General features: G+C 52.6%; 3 protein-coding genes across 9 annotated transcripts; 2 read left to right on the top strand and 1 right to left on the bottom strand.

The window, feature by feature from the left end:
- Positions 1-126: 126 nt before the first annotated feature.
- LOC141917342 (zinc finger protein RFP-like) lies at positions 127-5,950 on the top strand. 6 transcript variants are annotated; one of them, XM_074810461.1, is made up of 7 exons: positions 127-897; positions 1,909-2,034; positions 2,870-3,034; positions 3,283-3,305; positions 3,644-3,759; positions 4,396-4,425; positions 4,899-5,950. In XM_074810461.1, the coding sequence occupies exons 1-7, from the start codon at positions 466-468 to the stop codon at positions 5,492-5,494; spliced, it is 1,488 nt and encodes a 495-aa protein (XP_074666562.1). In that variant the 5' UTR covers positions 127-465; the 3' UTR covers positions 5,495-5,950. The 6 variants fall into 6 exon arrangements, with proteins under 6 accessions (XP_074666562.1, XP_074666563.1, XP_074666559.1 ...); XM_074810462.1 differs by having other exon boundaries at positions 129-897; positions 1,942-2,034; XM_074810458.1 differs by having other exon boundaries at positions 129-897; positions 2,804-3,034.
- LOC141917368 (E3 ubiquitin-protein ligase TRIM39-like) lies at positions 5,913-12,381 on the top strand. The gene is given in 6 exon segments (XM_074810522.1): positions 5,913-8,024; positions 8,026-8,064; positions 9,175-9,294; positions 10,137-10,159; positions 10,685-10,800; positions 11,818-12,381. Coding segments are annotated over 6 exon segments (888 nt in total). The 5' UTR covers positions 5,913-7,955; the 3' UTR covers positions 12,339-12,381.
- A 29-nt stretch (positions 12,382-12,410) lies between these two features.
- LOC141917344 (zinc finger protein RFP-like) lies at positions 12,411-16,769 on the bottom strand. 2 transcript variants are annotated; one of them, XM_074810465.1, is made up of 7 exons: positions 16,300-16,769; positions 15,567-15,662; positions 14,981-15,211; positions 14,770-14,792; positions 14,384-14,499; positions 14,136-14,186; positions 12,411-13,984 (listed from the first exon to the last, which is right to left on the bottom strand). In XM_074810465.1, exons 1-7 carry the CDS (start codon positions 16,762-16,764, stop codon positions 13,470-13,472), a joined length of 1,497 nt encoding a protein of 498 aa, XP_074666566.1. In that variant the 5' UTR covers positions 16,765-16,769; the 3' UTR covers positions 12,411-13,469. The 2 variants fall into 2 exon arrangements, with proteins under 2 accessions (XP_074666566.1, XP_074666567.1); XM_074810466.1 differs by having other exon boundaries at positions 13,201-13,984; positions 14,157-14,186.
- Between the last annotated feature and the right edge of the window lie 647 nt (positions 16,770-17,416).

The raw sequence follows: 17,416 nt of genomic DNA, 5'->3' as shown, positions 1-17,416 counted from the left end.
CCAAGAGCTTGAAGCTGCAACCAGTTAAAGAGGTGGAAGGAGGGGAGAACTTCTGCGAGGAGCACTGGGAAGCCCTGAAGCTCTTCTGCGAAGATGAGAAAAGGTTTATCTGAGTTTCAGGAGATTTTTTTTCCCCAATCACTTCTCCAGCCTATCCTGGTCTTGCCCAAGAGCAGCCCGGCCCTCCAGCCTCTTATCTGCTTTCTCACATCTGGCTCAGAAAGGCCACGGAACCGAAACCAGCAGGAGGCTGGCGGGAGGCGAGGAGGAAGCGTCGCGTGTGCTCGCCACCTTCTCGCTCCTCTCAAGCCTTCTGGGCCGCTGTTCCGTGGCCTTAAGGCTGGGGGTTGATTTCCCCCTGTTTGCTACGAGAAAACGGCCGAGGCGGAAGAAGGAACGTCCTCCTCTTCCTCCCGCCAAGCGGAGCTTGTTTGCTCCTATCCCAGAGGTAGGTTGGGAAGAGCCATGGCTGCGCGGAGCCCGGCGGAAAGTTTGCACAGCGAAGCTTCTTGCTCCATCTGCCTGGGCTATTTCCAAGAGCCCGTGTCCATCCACTGTGGCCACAATTTCTGCCGGGCGTGCATCGCCCGCTGCTGGGAAGGGCTGGAGGCCCCTTTCTCCTGCCCGCAGTGCAGGCAGACGGCTTTGCAGAAGAGTTTCCGTCCCAGCAGAGAGCTCGCAAATATTGCCGAAATCGCCCGGCAGCTGAGCCGGCGAGGAGGAAGAGGAGGAGGAGGAGGAAGAGGAGGAGAAGAGAATTTGTGCAGGCAGCACCAGGAGGCTCTGAAGCTCTTCTGCAAGGAGGACCAGCAGCCCATCTGCGTGGTGTGCGACCGCTCCCAGGCTCACCGCTCCCACGCCGTGGTCCCCGTCGAAGAAGCCGCCCAGGAATATAAGGTGAAGCCCGGGCGTGCGCGAGCACCTCCCGGCCTCGTGGGAAATCCCTGCCCAGGGGTCAAACGCAGCCGTTCGGGTGTTTCCGCTTATCCCAATCCCTTGGTGCAGCTGCAAAGGGGGGTTTTTGAGTGTCACTTCCCCACACGCCTCCTGGTTGCATTTTATTGCACGGACATTTATTTTTTTGCAGTGTTCCTATCGGGGTTTTTTTATTCATCAGGCTGGGATAAGTGAAAAAAATACCTTGCTGGCCTCTTTCCTCCTTGGACTCTGCTATTGACTCGACTGTCCTGAAATACAGACAGTGATAAATGTTCAAAACACGTAAAAATACCCAAGAATTCATTTATTTTTTTAACATGCTTACATCAGTCATTGAGGGCAATTTTGCATATTTGCTCCCCTATTCTTTAGTTTCGAATACAGAGAAATAACTTCTCCCTGTCTCTTCCCCTTCTCTGCTCCTTTTCCGCTTTCCTGCTGATCCAAACCCATTCTCGTCCTCTTTCTCACCAAAAAGGCGAGCGCTTGGGCAGAGCTGCGCAAACACAGTGCGGCGTCACGCGGCGTTAACGGGGGGAACTCCTTGCTGCAAGATGTTGCCGATGCTGAAGGTTTTATAAGAAATAACTTATATAAATAAATAAACGCGCCGAGGGTTGTTAAATACAGAGTTATTTACCCCAGAGCCACCAATTTCTGGCGGCTGTGAGAGTTTTTGAGGGAAATCGCACTATCTGGCTCTCACACGCTTCCCGGGGCATGGGCTGTCGATTACTGCGGGTGTTTTTGCTCTTCTGCAGAATTTTTTTCCCCGGGTTTGCAGTGAGGTTGGTGTTCACAGGTTGCATTTTTTTTTTTTTTTTGCACAGATCTTCAGAACATTGGAGGTTGCTTGTGGACCTTCCTCCTCTCCCAGCTTTGCTCCTTGCAGATGAGCCAGTGTTTAGGCAAAGCTTCTCCCGTCTAACATGAGGGCAGAAGTAGTGAAAAAGGATTTTTTTTTTTCAGCTCCCCCAAGAACATTTTCTTCTTTTCCCTCAGGAAGAAATCCAAACCCGCCTACAGGCTTTAAAAGAGGAGAGAGAAAAATACCTGGAAAGCAGAAAAACTGGACTAAGGAAGAGCTTGTACCTGGTAGGTGCCCTGCAGCAGGAGTAGGGGGGGGAGCGTGGGTCTCTCCCCCCACCCCAGCATTGCTGGTGTATTTTGAGGCCAGATCTTGCGTATTTGGGTTGCAGAGCGTTGTGCTGTTTGCTCTGGGCACCAGCCAAACCCTGTGTTTATCTGCTGGGGTTTCGCAGCAGCCGGAGCCTGTGTCGGGGAGATAACACCACAGCTCCTCCCTCCGCCAGGGAGCTGGGGGGGGGGAGGCAGCCCCCAGCTTGCTATAGAGAGATGGGCTGGAAGGGTTTTTTCCCTCTAAACTCTATAAATCTCCCTCTTACAGAGCCCAGTTGCGGTTGTATCTTTTGGTTTCCTTCCAGGCTAAGCCTCCCGAACAGGCCCTGCTACTACCCAAATCCGTGACAGTTGGCTGTTAAATTCACCCTTATATTGCCCAAATATCACCGAGGGCATCGTGTTCCAAGACCACTCTGGTGGCCTTGAGGCACTGATTGGGCACGGTGGGATTTTTCTGTAGCCCCCCCCTCATCTCCTGCCCATCTTGCAGAGCTTCACCGGAGGCTGCCGTGATTCCTTCTGCAAAGGTCTGGGGTTGTCGCACCCCTCAGAGATGTGGCACTAATAGGAACGAGAATGATGTAAAAATATTCCATGAGGGAATTTTTTGCCGGTGTTTCAGGCGCTAGGGTCGTAGAGAGGTCACTCCATGCCTTCTGCTGCGCGGGGAGGTCTCCAGCCCCTCTTTCATCCCCTTTGCCCTCATCTCTGACCCTGGCAGGGCAAAACCAAAAACGAAGGGAAGAAGATAGTGTGTGAATTCGAGCAATTGCACCAATTTTTGAAGGACCAAGAGCGCCTCCTCCTGACCCAGCTGGCAGACCTGGACCGGGCCATCACCAGGGTCCAGGAAGAAGCAGTGGCGAAGGTCTCGGAGGAGATGTCCCACCTCGACACCCTGATCTGGGAGATGGAGGGGAAATTCCAGCAGCCGGCGAGTGAATTCCTGCAGGTGAGAGCCCAAAACATCAGGGCTGGTGGGGAAAGGAGGGGTAGAGCAAAACCTGAGACTTGGGAGCCCGAATTCAGACCCACAGGAACTCCCTGGCATCCTCTAGCATTGCTGCAGGTGGGACCATCGCATGGGTAGGGTCCTTCTTTGCTACTGCATCGCCATAAAAATATAGAACTTGTGTTAGAAGACACAAAACTTGTCGTTCCTCTTCCCCAACTGTCTCTTCTCTCTCTTCCCACCTCTAGGACATCAGAAGACTCTTGGACAGGTAACGTGGCTGCTTCTCACTTTCCCCACGCTCTGATGCTTGGAGAGGTCTGGATGCCACCTGGGTGAATCCTGAGGTCGGGGTTTCAAACCAGGTGGACGCAGTCGGTAGCTCGGCCTCCCACGACGGTGTTTTGTGTTCAGAAACATCCGTCCAGTGACTGCCCCGGGGGAAACAAACTGCAAAGAAACAGGGCAGGGGAAAGGGTGATTTTATTCACTCCTGGATAAGTAGCCTCAGCCCATCCCATAGCTTCTCCTGGATTATTTAATGACAACAAAACGCGCAATTGAATATATCACACATGGTTTTTTTACCCTCTTTTGCTCTCTTTGCAGTTGTGAGATGATGAAGTTCAACCCTCCGGTGGAGATTTCCTCCGATCTGGAAAGAAGACTTGAGGATTTTGTTCAGAAAAACGTCGTCGTGAGAGGCACGCTGAGGAAATGCCAAGGTACCGAGGAGGGTTAGGAGAGGGCACGTTGCCTCGTGTGCCTGATAGCTGGGAGGGACTGAGTTCTTGTGTGCTGGCTGCTAATGCAAAACCCACTTAATAACCATTGTAAATAAACGCAGATGAAACTTTTAGCCAGAGAAGGACACTGAGAGTTTTTCCTGGGGCAAAAATAGTTGGGAAGTGGAGAGGAGGGAAAAACAAGCTCAGCAAAGGAATCTCCTCTCCCACATCCCACGAGAAAAACAAATTCAGAGCTGCTGGTGCGGTTGTTCCCATCACTTTCAAGCTGGTGGGAAAATTAAAGTGGGTATAAAGCCAGGGAGGAGATGCTACAAGGGGGTGTGTGGGGGGATGGACGACACAAATCCGTTGCAATCTCTTGGAGGAGTTGATGTTGGCCAGGAGGTTCATCTCCGCCAGGTTTGGGAGAGTTGTGTAGCTACCCCAGCATCTCCGCTTGCACCAGAGCAAATCAGCCCAGAGCCTTTGCACCCAGCCAAGCCCTCACACTCCCAATATTTCCCCTCCCAAGCCCTCCGTTAGCTGTTTCACCCCCCCCAGCCTGCGTGTTAAAGCTGCAGCCAGTTTGCCCGGCACCTAAACCTGATACCGTGAAATCTCTCTCCTCTTTAGACAGCCTGATGTTTAAATTGCAAGAGCCAAGTAAGTCGATGGTAGTGGGTGGGAGAAAATGGGGGTTTGGCTTGTGGAAGAGATTCCCATGGCAAAAACAGGGTGATCCCCCCAGGGAGAGGAAAGGAAGGGTGATGGCATCCTGATGTTGGTGCTCCTGGTGTACCCAGGGGCTGAGCTATGGTCCTAACAAAGCCAAATGCCCCTCTGGGACCTGAACAAAGGGAATACCTGAGAAAAACATTTGCGCTTCCCCTTCCCTCCCCATGAATTTCCCACCACCCCCTCCCCCGTGCCTCTGTTCCATGCTTTGTCCTCTCCCCCTTCTCCTTCCACCCAGGGACATCCAGACCTGCCCATGCCCCCCCCCCCCCGAAACATCCAGAGCAGGGAGAAGCAGGAGAATGGGGCTTGTCCCAGATGCTGGGAGGAAAAGAAACATCTCCAGCCTCTCCTGGGGCCAAGCCCTACCTCCAAGACTCGGGTTCTCCCTTGTCCTGCAGCCAATGTGACCCTGGACCCAGCCACGGCTCACCCCAACCTTCACCTCTCCGAGGACCAAAAACAAGCCAGGGGCCAGCTGAGGCAGCGGAACCTCCCGGACAACCCGGAGAGATTTGACTTTGAACCCTGCGTGCTGGGCTGCGAGGGCTTCACCTCAGGGAGACATTTTTGGGAGGTGGAGGTGGGGCAGGGGGGCGTCTGGGCTCTGGGGGTGGCCCGAGCATCAGTCAAGAGGAAGGGACCGATGAGCCTCACCCCCAAGGAGGGGGTCTGGGCGCTGGAGGCTTATCACTCCCTCATATCCCCCCGCGCCAACCTGCGCCTGAACCCTCTTCCCAGGAGGATACGGGTCTCCTTGGACTATGAAGGGGGGCGGGTGGCATTTTTCAGCGCAGATGACGACACCCCCATCTTGGTTTATACCAGAGCCTCGTTCAACAGGGAGAGGGTCTTCCCCTGGTTCAAGATGGGGATGGGGGCTCGTTTGCAAGAAATCACCCAAACCCCACCTTCGGAGGATCAGTCCACGAGTGGGCAGCTGATGTCCCCTCTGGACTGGGTAGGGTTCAGGTTTCCGCTCCGGATCTGTCCTTGAGCTGTTTGTCCATCAGACCCCAGAGGAAGGGACATCTCCTGTGTGATGTCAGCCGTGATTCTCGCCGAGAGAACGTGCTGCTCCTCTCCCTTTTCCCTGGGGAGCTTTGGGACGGCACCTCTACGGCACGGGAGGGGCGACGGGGACAGCGGCGAGGAGGAAGGATCGGCCGGTAGAAGGTGATGGAGTCAGCAGGAAGGGAACATCGAGGGGTTGATGAAGGATGGAGAGCGCTCAGGCCTTTCAGACGTGTGGTCTTTGGAAATTTATTTTGCCTTTAACAGACCGAATCTCCTGCCGAAGCGTTTTCTTGCTGACACCAATTGCAAGGCAGATCCAGAGCCTGTTCTGCCAAGGGACGTGGCCTTTCACTACGAACTGGCTTCGTTTGGGGAGCGGGTCTCTATCTCTGCATTTCTGATATTTATTTTAAATAAAAGAACATTTTGTTTTGCACTCTCCTGTCTTGCTACGGATGTGTTATCCCAGATTTCTTCGCCGTTGGGTCAGCAAGGTTGAGAAAAGCTGCACAGGATGGGGACACGTCGTTTCCCTTCCCACTTTCTTGTGGTGGCCCTTCAGTCCCTTCTGCAGTGAAGGGAAACAAACCCACCCAGAATACAATTTTTCACACCGTTATACACATCCAGCTTCCTGGATAACTCCCAAGAAAATCCCGTTTCTCCCTGTTGGCTGTTCAGGAGAGACAAAATGGGATAAATTGTACCGGAGGCTGCTGTGGCTGTGCCCGTTAGATATTCCTCAAAAATAAAAGCAGGTGGAGTGGATTGGTGAAATCCAAGTTCTGGCATTTTTGCCTGTCTCACCTACATCGATTCCCTCAAAACCTGATGATTTTCTTCAGAGGAAACCCAAAAGAGGAAGAGGCAACACTGAAATAAATACACGTTATTGATTATAGAACCAAGAAGAGGAACCAGAAGCGAGAGTGGGAGGGAGCGGGTGACGTTGGGCTCAGAATAAGAGACGAGCTATGAGTGGGCGCCCCGTGATGAAGCCCCATCTCACCATCCCCAGGGCTCCCACTGCGGGCGGACTCACGGCCAGTGGTTTTGTGCTCTTTGTTGTGCCCCGGCATCTCCCCTCCAGCCTGGTGCGTCGCTGTCGGTGGGGGATGCCGCGGCAGGATGGACATCTCCTTTCTGCACAGCCAACCTGAAAGCGCCGCAGGAGCTCAGGCATGAGGATTTATTTTAAAAGGGCAAGCTGGGCTACTGGGCTACTCTTTTTTGAGCAAAGAGTCTTGAGTATGTTTTTGCTCTTTCTCCCATCTCATCCCCTTTGTCATGTCTCTGCCAGGGAGGAGAATGATCCTGTGTGTTGGGTCTGTGTCCAGACACGGATCCAAAGCCAGCTGGGAAAGGCAGAATAAAAATAAAGAATAAAAAGAATAAAGAATAAAGAATAAAGAATAAGAATAAAGAATAAAGGAGTAAAAAGTGTAAAGAGTAAAGAATAAAGAATAAAGAATGAAGAATAAAGAATAAAGAATAAAGAATAAAGAATAAAGAATAAAGAATAAAGAATAAAGAATAAAGAATAAAGAATAAGGAGTAAAAAGTGTAAAGAGTAAAGAGTAAAGAATAAAGAATAAAGAATGAAGAGTAAAGAGTAAAGAATAAAGAGTAAAGAATAAGGAGTAAAGAGTAAAGAGTAAAGAATAAAGAATAAAGAATAAAAATAGACAAGGTGTCAAGGGCAGGAAGGAGCAAAGAAGAAAACCTGGGTGAATCAGGGGAAAAGCTCTCGAGCTGTTCTACAAGGAGAGTTTGTGGGTGGCTGGAGGTCCCTGAACCTCTCTGGTCCCACCACGCTCCTCTCAGAGGAACCCGCCGAGAAACGCGAGGCACAAACACCGCGTCCCCGTAAAACCCTGGGCTTTCCTTGGAGGTAGAGATCGGTGTTTTTCTGACTCCTTCAGGGCCACAGGGTCCCTCCAGGTCTCTGATCTCCATCCAGCTCTCTCCCAGGGTGTCACTTCGCTCTAGAAATATGTGAGGCGGACGTCTCCAGCCCAGCTGGTTTTCCAGGCTCTGTAGACATTTTTAGGGTGTGACTCACTTGCCCAACCGTAGGCACCTAATTCTGAGATGAAAGGAGCTGTGCCCCAGGCTCTGCCGAGGAGCAAAGCCACCCAGCTCCGACCCAGGAGTCTCATTTAGATGCCAACATTCACTCGGTTGCACCCACGTCCCAACCTGCCCACCCCAGGCCACTCTTCCCTGGGAAGTGGTTCCAGGGCGTTTGCTTCCAGTTCTGCTGCTCCCAGAGCAAACGACTCCCCCCACCTGCCCACGGCAGCTTTTCCTCCTGGGAATAGTTTGCTGGAAATGAGGTTTGCATCTCCAAATCTGGCCGAGTGATTGTGGCTGGGAGAATGATCTCACTTGGTAGCCCTTCAGCTGGGTCACAGTGACCCTGTTTCTAAAACTTTCTGTTGATGCCATGCGAAAAAAAAAAATATATATATTTAGCCGTGGAGCTTAACAAAGGAGCAGTGGGTTCTAAATTGCTTAGAAACGTTTCCCTGTGAGCTCAGAGCCAGGAGAGCGCTTCTTGGAGGGCACGTAGGGATGGGTGACTACAGGGGGGTCCCATGGACCTCAAATTGTGGCCCGTTATGCAAATTAAGTCACAGCCCCTCTTCCAGCACCTACAAGGTTCTGGCTGCACATTTCCCTCCTTATTTTCTTAATGTTTTCCCCATCCATGGTCCCACCAAGCCTGAAGAGCTCCTGACCCTCCTGGTCAACCCCAACATTTTTTGCCTCCAGCCCTTTCCTGGGAGGGCTGATGGTTTTGCCTCGTGCCCAGCCCTAAAAAGCGAAGGACAAAAGCAGCAGCGAGGTGACAGCCCTCGACAACTCCCCAGAATCAAAAGCTGGAAGATTGACAAGGGAGAAACACGACGCTCCCAGCACATCAGGCCGAGGGTGTCGCCGCCAGGAGACATGGCGCGAGCAGCTGACTCGCCGGCTCAAGGCATCGGTGGCTTTACCCAGGGCTGGGAAGGAACTGGAAGAGAAAGATCCAGCCCCATCAAAGGCATAAAAACAACAGGTTTTTTTAGTTCGCTTCGAAAGAAATTCAGGCGGATATTAAATTTTCTGAAGGAAGACAGAGAAGGTGTCTGCGAGGAAGGACAGCTACCCTGGAGTGCAGAAAACTGGAGGATCTGGTAGGTAGCAACCTCCCTGACCTCTCCAGTCCCTGGGCAGTAATACACCAACTTTAGGGTCATTTCTTTAGATCCTTTTCAGTCGTTTTGCACCATTCCCATGTTGGTAAGTGCAGGAATATCATGGCTTTCTGCCCAACTTCATTCAAGCGTTTGTGGCTTTTATCAGCGTCTTTCCTCCCAAACTTGTGTTGCTTTTTGTTTGGGTTTTTTTTTTTTGCATCAGGTTTGATTTTTTTTTTTTGTTCCCCACACAGATTTCTCCAGGAATTCAAGAAAAATTAATAGGGATTTGGGTTCATGGGTGATCTCCTCCTGCGGGAAATGCCTTTCCATGAATTCCTCATGGTATTTCCCATCCCACTGCTCCTTTGTTTGCATCTTAAAAGGGGAGGGTAGAAGCTGAGCCCTGACAGGCTGTGCTCAGATTTTAGGCACGCTGCAGGTCCCAGGAGGACACGAGCTCTTCTTGCTTTCACAGCTGGAAGACCTGAAAAATGAGATTGAGAAGAGGCAGGCAAAAAATACCACCAAACTCTTGGAGGAGATTTCCCAGCTGGACACCCCCACGCAAGGGCAAGAAGAGAAGAATCAGCAATCGGTGAGTGAATTCATCCAGTTTACAGCTTTTCAAGGGAAAATTGTAGGGAGGGTCCTTCCCACCAGGTAGCTCCTGGCTTGATTAGTTGGACTTTCCAAGTTCCAGTTTGCTCTGTAGATCTGAAAACCCCAAGGGGATCAGGGGACGGAGTTGCAGCCTGGAAAGATGGAAAAAAAGGGAATTAAATGACTGTTTGTGGGAAGGAATGGCGAGGACTGGTGGTTCCCTATGGGTTGAGGAGCCTTCACCAGCCTTCACCCCATCTTTACAGTACCCAAAAGAGGAGAGCAGGGCAGCCCAGAGCATCACGTAGGTCCACGGGCAGAGCTGAAGGCAAACTGGGAATGCAGCCATCACCAGGGTCCGTGGCCGTGTTCCTCCAAGGCTTAAATACCCCAGGACTGAGCTTAAACAGAGCCCCTGGGCCATGGGCAGGGTCTCAGGTGGAGCTGGACAGGACCATTAATGTTAATTAATGCTGCTGGGGGGCTCTGGAAAACCACGGTGGGCTAATAGGATCACGAAGCAGAGCCAGTGTCTCGGAGGCGTCCAGTGCAAGGATGAGAGGCAACAGGTTGCGGCAAGATGGATTTTTTTTTTCTAGATTTGGGGAAAAAATGTTTTTCTTGTGAGCAGGGTGGCTGCCTGGTCCAGGGTCCCTCTAGATGGGGGCATCTCCGTCTTTCCACATATTTAGACCTTGCCTGGACTCAAGCACTGAGCGGAGGGTTGGAGCAGAGATCCAAGAGGTCCATCCCCCACTAACCAGTTCAGCATCGCCGTGATTTAAGGAGAAAAGCTCCCGCTGAGCTGCCTTTCCTCTTCCTCTCTTCTCTCCCTAGGATGTGAAAAGCACCGTCAGCAGGTACGTGGCCTCTCTGAAAGGCTGTTTCACAAGTTTTTCAACGGAGGAGAAAACTGGATACGCCTCTGCTTCAGGGAAAATGCAAGAGTCTGGAGGGGTATTTTGGGGGCCACCTGCTTGTCCCTGCTCCTCCTAAGGGATTCCTCTCTTGACCGCTTCTGGGGATGTGCTGAAAAAAGGAGCTTCAGCCTCAAAAAATGACCTCCAGATGGCAAAGCCTGGCTTTAATTTCACTGCGAAGTCTTGGCTCTTTTCTCTAGCCCACTCGTCCCAAGCAGGACCTTCCTCATGGTCTACATAAAAAATAAAATTTATAAAAAGATTAACCCAAGAGGGAAATTTGGCCTTTACTTTCCTTGAGGTTTGGGTTGCCAAGGGGGTGATATTAAAATAAACCCAACATTTTAGCAACACCATCATGTCATTTCTGGTGACATCAGATTTCCTGAAATGGTGACAATCATTCTGAAAAATGTGAGTTGTTTTTTTGTTGGGTTTTTTTTGGTTGTTGTTGTTGTTCTGCAGGTGTGGGAAAGTGACTTTCCAGCTGCCAGTGGATATTTCTCCAGAGTCGGAAGAGAGAGTCTGTCACTTCTCGTGGAGGAACAGTGCTCTGAAGGAAACGCTGAAGAAGCTACAAGGTACTGAGAAGGGCTTGAGGAGGAGAAAAAAGTAGACTGGTCAAATTTTGGGGAGAGCTGGAAGAGCTGGGCTGCCCTTAGCTCACTCTGGATATACTTTGGGAACAGAAATACTGCAGAGAGAAACCCTGAGATGGAGGAGAGGAAGAGAAAAGGGTTTTTCCTGGCCAGAAAAAAATGTCAATTTGATACCCGCTTAATGCTTCGTTGATCATTCTCTTAATTATACATGTTTTGCCCTAATTCCTGAAGGGTGCTCACCGAGGAAGGATGGGCTGCTCCCTGGCTGGGCTCCCCCTCCAGCTTAGCTGTTCCCAAACTTGGCTCCTGCTGAGCGTGAGAACGCAAGAGCGGCCGGACCTGTTAGAGGAAAGTGCCCCTCGCCCAAAATGGCCAAAAATAGACGCTGAAGGAAAAATACAAAAATTAGGGCAACCCAACAAGTTTTCTCAGCCCTGCAGCTGGAGCCTCCGCGTAACGCTGGAGGAAAACCCCCCCCCAGGGCAGAGCCTTTGCCTTGAAACCTCAATATTTCCATGAAACAAATATGGAAACGGATTGACTTAATTCATCGCTCTGTCTTCAGGTTTTAGCTCTTTTTTTTTTTTTTTTTTAAACCACATGCTCAGCCAAACCAGTCTGGTCTTCTCCTGCGGTTGTTGTAGGAGACAACCTGCTCGAGACTTCGCTGGTTTACATCCCACGGATCGCTTCCCTTCATTTTTTTTTTCTCCCATCATCATTTATTTTTTGGCCCAACGTAGCCTAAAGTCTGCAGGGATTTCTGCATGAGCCTGTTGCCTTTCCTTTATGTTTTTTTAAGGATAAAAACAGCTTTTCTGCTTCATGTACAGCACCCTTCCCCATCTTGGGAACGCTTCCATCTTGGGGATCCTTCCATCCTGGGGATGTTTTTGCTCCTCAGGTGCCAGCCTGGGTCCTGCTGGCCCCTTCCAAGCCCCCCCCCACATCCCCAGGTCATCCCTACTTCTGACACCCCTGTCCCCCACCCTACAGCCATCGTGACCCTGGACCCCGACACGGCTCATCCCGACCTCATCCTCTCCGAGGACCGTAAGAGCGTGAGACGCGGGGAAGGACAACGGGACCTGCCCGATAACCCGGAGCGATTTGACTACTGGCCATTCGTGTTGGGCTGCCAGGGTTTTGTGGCCGGCCGGCATTGCTGGGAGGTGGAGGTGGGCGATGGGGGGGATTGGGCTGTGGGGGTGGCCCGAGAGTCCATCCGTCGGAAGGGGCACCTCAGCCTCTGCCCCCAAGGGGGGATCTGGGGGGTGGAGAAGTGGGGGGGACAAGTCCGGGCACTCACCACCCGCAAGGTGACCCTCCTACCCCTCCGCTGGGTGCCCCGGCGGGTCAGCGTCCACCTGGACTACACCGGAGGGACGGTGGCGTTTTTTGATGCTGATGAAGGGGGGCTCATGTTTATTTTTTCACGTGCCTCATTCACAGGGGAGAGGGTCCACCCGTGGCTCTGGGTGGTGGGGGCCAGGTCCCAGCTCAGGTTGTGTCCCTGAAACATGGAAAGCAGCATCCCCCCCCCCAACATTTTAGAGCCTCAGGGGACAAACCCACACCCCCCCTAGACTACAGGGACCAGAAGAAAAGGAGACTTTAGCTTTCGTGGTTTTTTCTTCCTCATGAAACTGGGTGATTGGTGCACAGGGAAAAGACATAAACCTGACAAAATGAGACAAACGGTGGAAGAAACTCTGGAGGGGCGATCCTGGGGCATAGAAATGGGAAATAGCGATAAAAGGTAAAAAATTCAAAGCGGCAGCAGTAGAAAGGCAAATTTTACCAAGGTTTCTCTGATGTCCCCATCTAAGCTGGTCACCTCCAAACCAAGGGGTCCAAACTTTACTTTTTTTTGTGCTTCCTAACCTCCCACTTGGTGCAATTGCTCTAAACCAGACGCTTTCTCCCTAACGAAGCACCCTGCGGCAGGCAGTTCAGAGGCCGACGTCTGCTCTGTGAGTTTCTGATGCGGGGTGAGGTTAAGCCCAAGGCTGCAAGGTGGGGTCCCACCCGTGTGGCACCTTTGCTGACAGCAAAAGCAGCTCCTGAGTCTCAACTGTTTCCTTTCTTGTCCTCAAACAATTGATATGTGAAACCTTGATGCTGTAGATCATTATTGATAAAAAAAATACGTGATTTTCTTGTCTGTGTCTTTCCCTCTGGTGGAAGCTGCCAGCAGACAGGAGAGCGGGGTGGCCCATGGCTTCCAGGGATGGCCCCAGGTCACCTACACGGCGCTTGTGGACCTTTCTGGGTGCGGGCACAGTCAACTCCAGGGCTTTGTGCAAATACCAGGGATGGGATTTAGTCATCCAAAACTCCAGTTCTCCCCCGTCTCGAACCTGACAGCAGCAAATAACCAGACAGAGAAGAACATTGCGGCATGTAAATCTTTTTACTTCGCCTAAAACCGTAAGACCAGAGGAACGGTCGGGCTGGTGGGGCTCCATTTGTCAGCCACTAACACCCCAATTTAGGACGCTGACCCACAGAGGTGACCAACCTTTTGGGATCACTCAGGATGGGAACTGAGGCCAGAAAGGCCGATTTAGTAGACAGAAGTCCTCCAAATTGCCGGAAATAGGGATGTTGGGGACATAAAACTTGTGTTTGGGTAAGAAGGGAGAGCTTCAGGGACACAGGGTGATCTGGGACCCCTCGCTCCACACCAGGAACCAGGGATGAACACTGTCCCCTTTGAAAGAAGCTGCTGGGAAAGTGAAGATCAGGGCTCTCTTATCGGCATCAAAAAATGCCACCTGACCCTTCTCATAGTCCAGGGCGACCCGGACCCTTCTGGGGACCTGGATCTGGTATAGCGGGATACGCTCAAGGGAGGTGAGAGCCCAAAACTGACCCTCGCAGAGACCCATAGACCAGAGCTCCGACTCAGGGCTCACGGGAGTCTCTTCCCTCCTCTTCAGGGAGGCCCTGGCCACCCCCACGGCCCAAGAGCCTTTGGGTGTCACCTCCACCTCCCAGCAGCATCTCCCCGAGGTGACACCCTCGCAGCCCAGCACACAGGGATCGGTCCCAGACCCCTCAGGAGGTGGGTTCTGCTGGGCATCTTCCCACCTCACGCTCCTCCCGTCCGCTGACACGACGAGCTGGGGGTGAGCCGTGGATGGATCCAGGGTCACCTTCACTGCAAGATGCAGAGAGGAGAGCATCAAAGGACGCCAAACCCATCCATTGCCTTGTTCAGGCGCGGCAGCATCTTCCCCAGGTGACCCTCCAAACTCATGGCCCATCCCACGGTGGGCTCAGCCTTCCCTCGGTCCTTCCCACTCCCTCACCTCCAGGAGACGTGGACTTACTCTTTTCAGGCAGCTCAAACATCAGGATGTCTAGAGAGGGGAGAAGAGACATTATCTGATATAACACACGGGTATCGGTGTGAACATGAAAACAGAGAGGTTGTTCTGCCGTGCTGAGATCACATATATAATCACAATAAAATATAATTTACACTCTAAGTAAATAAATATAATTTACGCTCACACGGGTATTGTTCCATCTCCCTACCCCGGCCCATGCTCAATACCTTGGAAGGTCCTCAGAGTCTCCTCTAGAGCAATATTTTTCTCCCTGAAGTGACTGATTTTCTTTTCAAGCTCTGGCAGAAGCAACGGGGGCTGCTGGAAATTTTCCTTTTCAAACCTAGAGAAGGACAGAAAGACGAGGCGAGGATGCGTCTCCTCAGGGAGTGACCAAGAAATCTTTTGTGCGCACCCATAGCTCAGAGGAGCCGGTGCAGGCTTTAATAAATAAATTTAATAAAAACCGATGACGGGTAGAGACACCTTTGCTCAGAGCCTCTGTCCACAAAGCCAAATCTTTGACTTCTGGGTGAGGTTTTTCTGTCCTAACACAAGGTCCAACCTCCCTCCCCAGCCTGGGGTGGAAGGAGAAGCTCAGGAAGCCCCGTACCTGCTCAAGGTGCCTCTGATGTCCTGGAAGGAAGAGAGGGAAGAGAAAAAAACTCAGTGAACGACTCTTGGCAGCAAAACGTCTACTGAAACCTCCACAGCACGGATGTGGCCCTACCCGAGGTCTGGCTGCATCATGGGGCAATACCCAGAGTCAGAAACCAGCCCGGAGCCAGGCGGTGACAATCTGGCTCCCTTCCCTTCTCCCTCACCTGCAGAAATTTGCTGGCTGGTTGCTGACACTTCTCCTCCATCTCCTGGATCAAGGTATCCAGACAGGAGATCTCCTTCGTCAGACTCGTGATGTTTTCCTCCTGTATTTTCTCAATGTCCCTCTCCAGGCCCCCCAGCTGAGCCAGCAGATGACAGGCGTGGTCCTCCAGGAAGAGCCGCAACCCTTCAAACTTGGAGAAAACCCTCTGCCGCTCGGCTTCGGTCTTCTCCTGTGAGGAGGGGATACAAGAAGGGAAGGGGAGGGTGGAGAAGGGCGCAGCAAAGTCCCGCACGTGCCAGTGACTGCGCACCTGGAAAGAGGCAGCGTCTCAAGTATCCCGTATCCTTTATATATATATATTTATTTAGTTTTTGCTTTGCATTCAGCACTTGAGCCCCTGGCAGGGCTCCAGGCTCTGCCTGTTGTTTTTCCCTATGGCGCAGTGAAAAGTCAGGCAGCGTTTTGCTCGGTGCCTGGAAAGGGACCCCAACCCCCCGGCAGAGCAGAACGATCTCCCAACACAGCATCTTCTCTAAAACCAGAGTCACATCCAGACCCTCATCCCTCCTCATAAAAACATTTACCAAGTACTCCCCGTTTCTCCTCATTTCAACCTCTCGAAACCCCAGGAGTTTGTCTCTGTCTTCCTTCAGGGCTTGCAGACGAGCCTGGATTTCTCCCTGAGGGAAGAAAAAAAGGCTATGTCTCTGGAATTTGGGACAGCCTAAAAAAAAAATAATATTCTGGGGAGGGGACTGCACTGTGGTCAACTCCAGAGCTGCTCCTGTGTCCCTCTTGGTCCCGGAGGATCCTGAGCTTAAGACCTGGGAACGCTTTAAATGGAAATAAATGTCACACAGTGGAAAAAGCTTTCTGCACCTGCTCTTGCCTGCACTGGATCCTTTCTCTGAGATGGTTTAACTCACTGATGCAGCAAGAAAACACCCCCTTTTTCACTGGCCCATGTTCCTGCTGATTCAGAGAGCATCTTGGGATCAGCAGACGTCCAACAAGCACCAGAGCTGGACAATTTTTTGAATTTTGCAGCGGGGAAGAAGGATTAAGACCTCCCCCCTTCCTCCACAGAGCTTCAGGTTCTCACAGAACTGAGACAGCAGAAGCACCGGCGCGTGGTCTACGCCGTCATTTTGAAACGGGCCAGTTCTCCGTGGAGGCAAACACCCAGTTCTGCCCCCAACCTACCCCCCTGGGTGAGGGGACGATGCTTTCACAGCCTGATGGTAACGTGCTGCGAGGGGAACATCACGCCCTGACGGTGCTGGTCTGGCTCCTAGATGGAAAAAAAATCCCCTTTACCTTGTATTCCTGGGCAGCGTCCTGCACGGGAAGCATCGTGTGAGCCCGGTGTGCTCGGGACTCCCGGCAGATCACGCAGATGAAGGCTTCATCATCTTTGCAGAAGATCTTCAGAGGCTCCCGGTGCCTCTCGCATCCTTCCTCCTCGACCGTCTCCCCTCTGGCCACCTGCAAACTCAACCGCTTGGCGATTTCGAGCACCCGCGCCAACTCCCGGCTGGGCCGCAAGTTTCTCTCCGGTGCGGACTCTCGGCACTGCGGGCAGGAGAAATTCGTCGTGGACCACTCCCAGCAGCGGGTGATGCACGCCCGGCAGAAATTGTGACCGCAGTGGATGGAGACGGGGTCTCGGAAATATTCCAGGCAGATGGGGCAGGAGGCTTCACTGGGGAGCCCTGCGGTGGGGCTCGGCGCAGCCATGGGGGCCCCCCCCGGTGTGAACTGTGAGACGTCGAACACTTTCATTTTCCTCCGAGCGAGGGAAAGGCGTTTCCCTTCCTGTCGGCCCCAGGGTGGGCAGAGCCAGAGCTGAGCCTGGGTGGGAAGGGAGAGAGCAGGTGATGGCCAAAGCCCTCCTGGTTGCATCCCCAGGGTGGTCCCCGCAGTCCGTATGGGGGTCCTGGTACCCAGAACCTGTCCAGGAGGAAGGACGGGGAAGAGGAGCCCTGCCAAGCCTGGGGAAGGGGGGGGTGAGCCCCACATCCTGGGCACGGGAGCCAAGAGGATTTGGGGAGGGGTCTTGATATGGAAAAGATGGGGAAGAGCATCCGTGGAAAAGGTGAAGCTTGGGCAGGAGGTTGCATTTCGCGGGGAGGGTGAAGGAGGAGGGACGAAGGCAAAAGTGGGGGCTGAGGGGCAGCCCCACGGAGCGAGAGGAGGGTCCCAGGATGGGGAGAGGGTCTTGCCCTCCCCTCGGCAGCGAATTGATGCTGGCGGCAGGCACGGGGCCAGCGTCGGTTCTGTCTGTGCAGCAAACAGAGCCCAAGGTGGGGGGAAAGCAGAGAAGGGAGGTAGGAAATGGGACCACATCCAGCTCCCGCTGATCCTGGGAAGTTTGCAGCCACCTTCCCCCACCTCTGTCAAATCCTCCCACCCCTCCAGCTTCAGGCGTCAAACC

This window comes from Strix aluco, chromosome 37, assembly GCF_031877795.1.
Source record: "Strix aluco isolate bStrAlu1 chromosome 37, bStrAlu1.hap1, whole genome shotgun sequence".
NCBI lineage: Eukaryota > Metazoa > Chordata > Aves > Strigiformes > Strigidae > Strix > Strix aluco.
This window is presented reverse-complemented; position numbering and strand designations above follow the sequence as displayed.

Bases quoted from the DNA above. Each gene is read 5' to 3' on its own strand.
- LOC141917342 (XM_074810458.1), top strand. From the start codon at position 466: ATGGCTGCGCGGAGCCCGGCGGAAAGTTTGCACAGCGAAGCTTCTTGC. The intron at 2,035-2,803 runs GTAGGTGCCCTG...TGACCCTGGCAG, and splicing joins TAAGGAAGAGCTTGTACCTG to GGCAAAACCAAAAACGAAGG. The intron at 3,306-3,643 runs GTAACGTGGCTG...CTCTCTTTGCAG, and splicing joins ATCAGAAGACTCTTGGACAG to TTGTGAGATGATGAAGTTCA.
- LOC141917344 (XM_074810465.1), bottom strand. From the start codon at position 16,764: ATGAAAGTGTTCGACGTCTCACAGTTCACACCGGGGGGGGCCCCCATG. The intron at 15,212-15,566 runs GTAAATGTTTTT...CCCTCCTCACAG, and splicing joins GGAGAAACGGGGAGTACTTG to GAGAAGACCGAAGCCGAGCG. The intron at 14,187-14,383 runs GTATTGAGCATG...TCCCCTCTCTAG, and splicing joins GACTCTGAGGACCTTCCAAG to ACATCCTGATGTTTGAGCTG.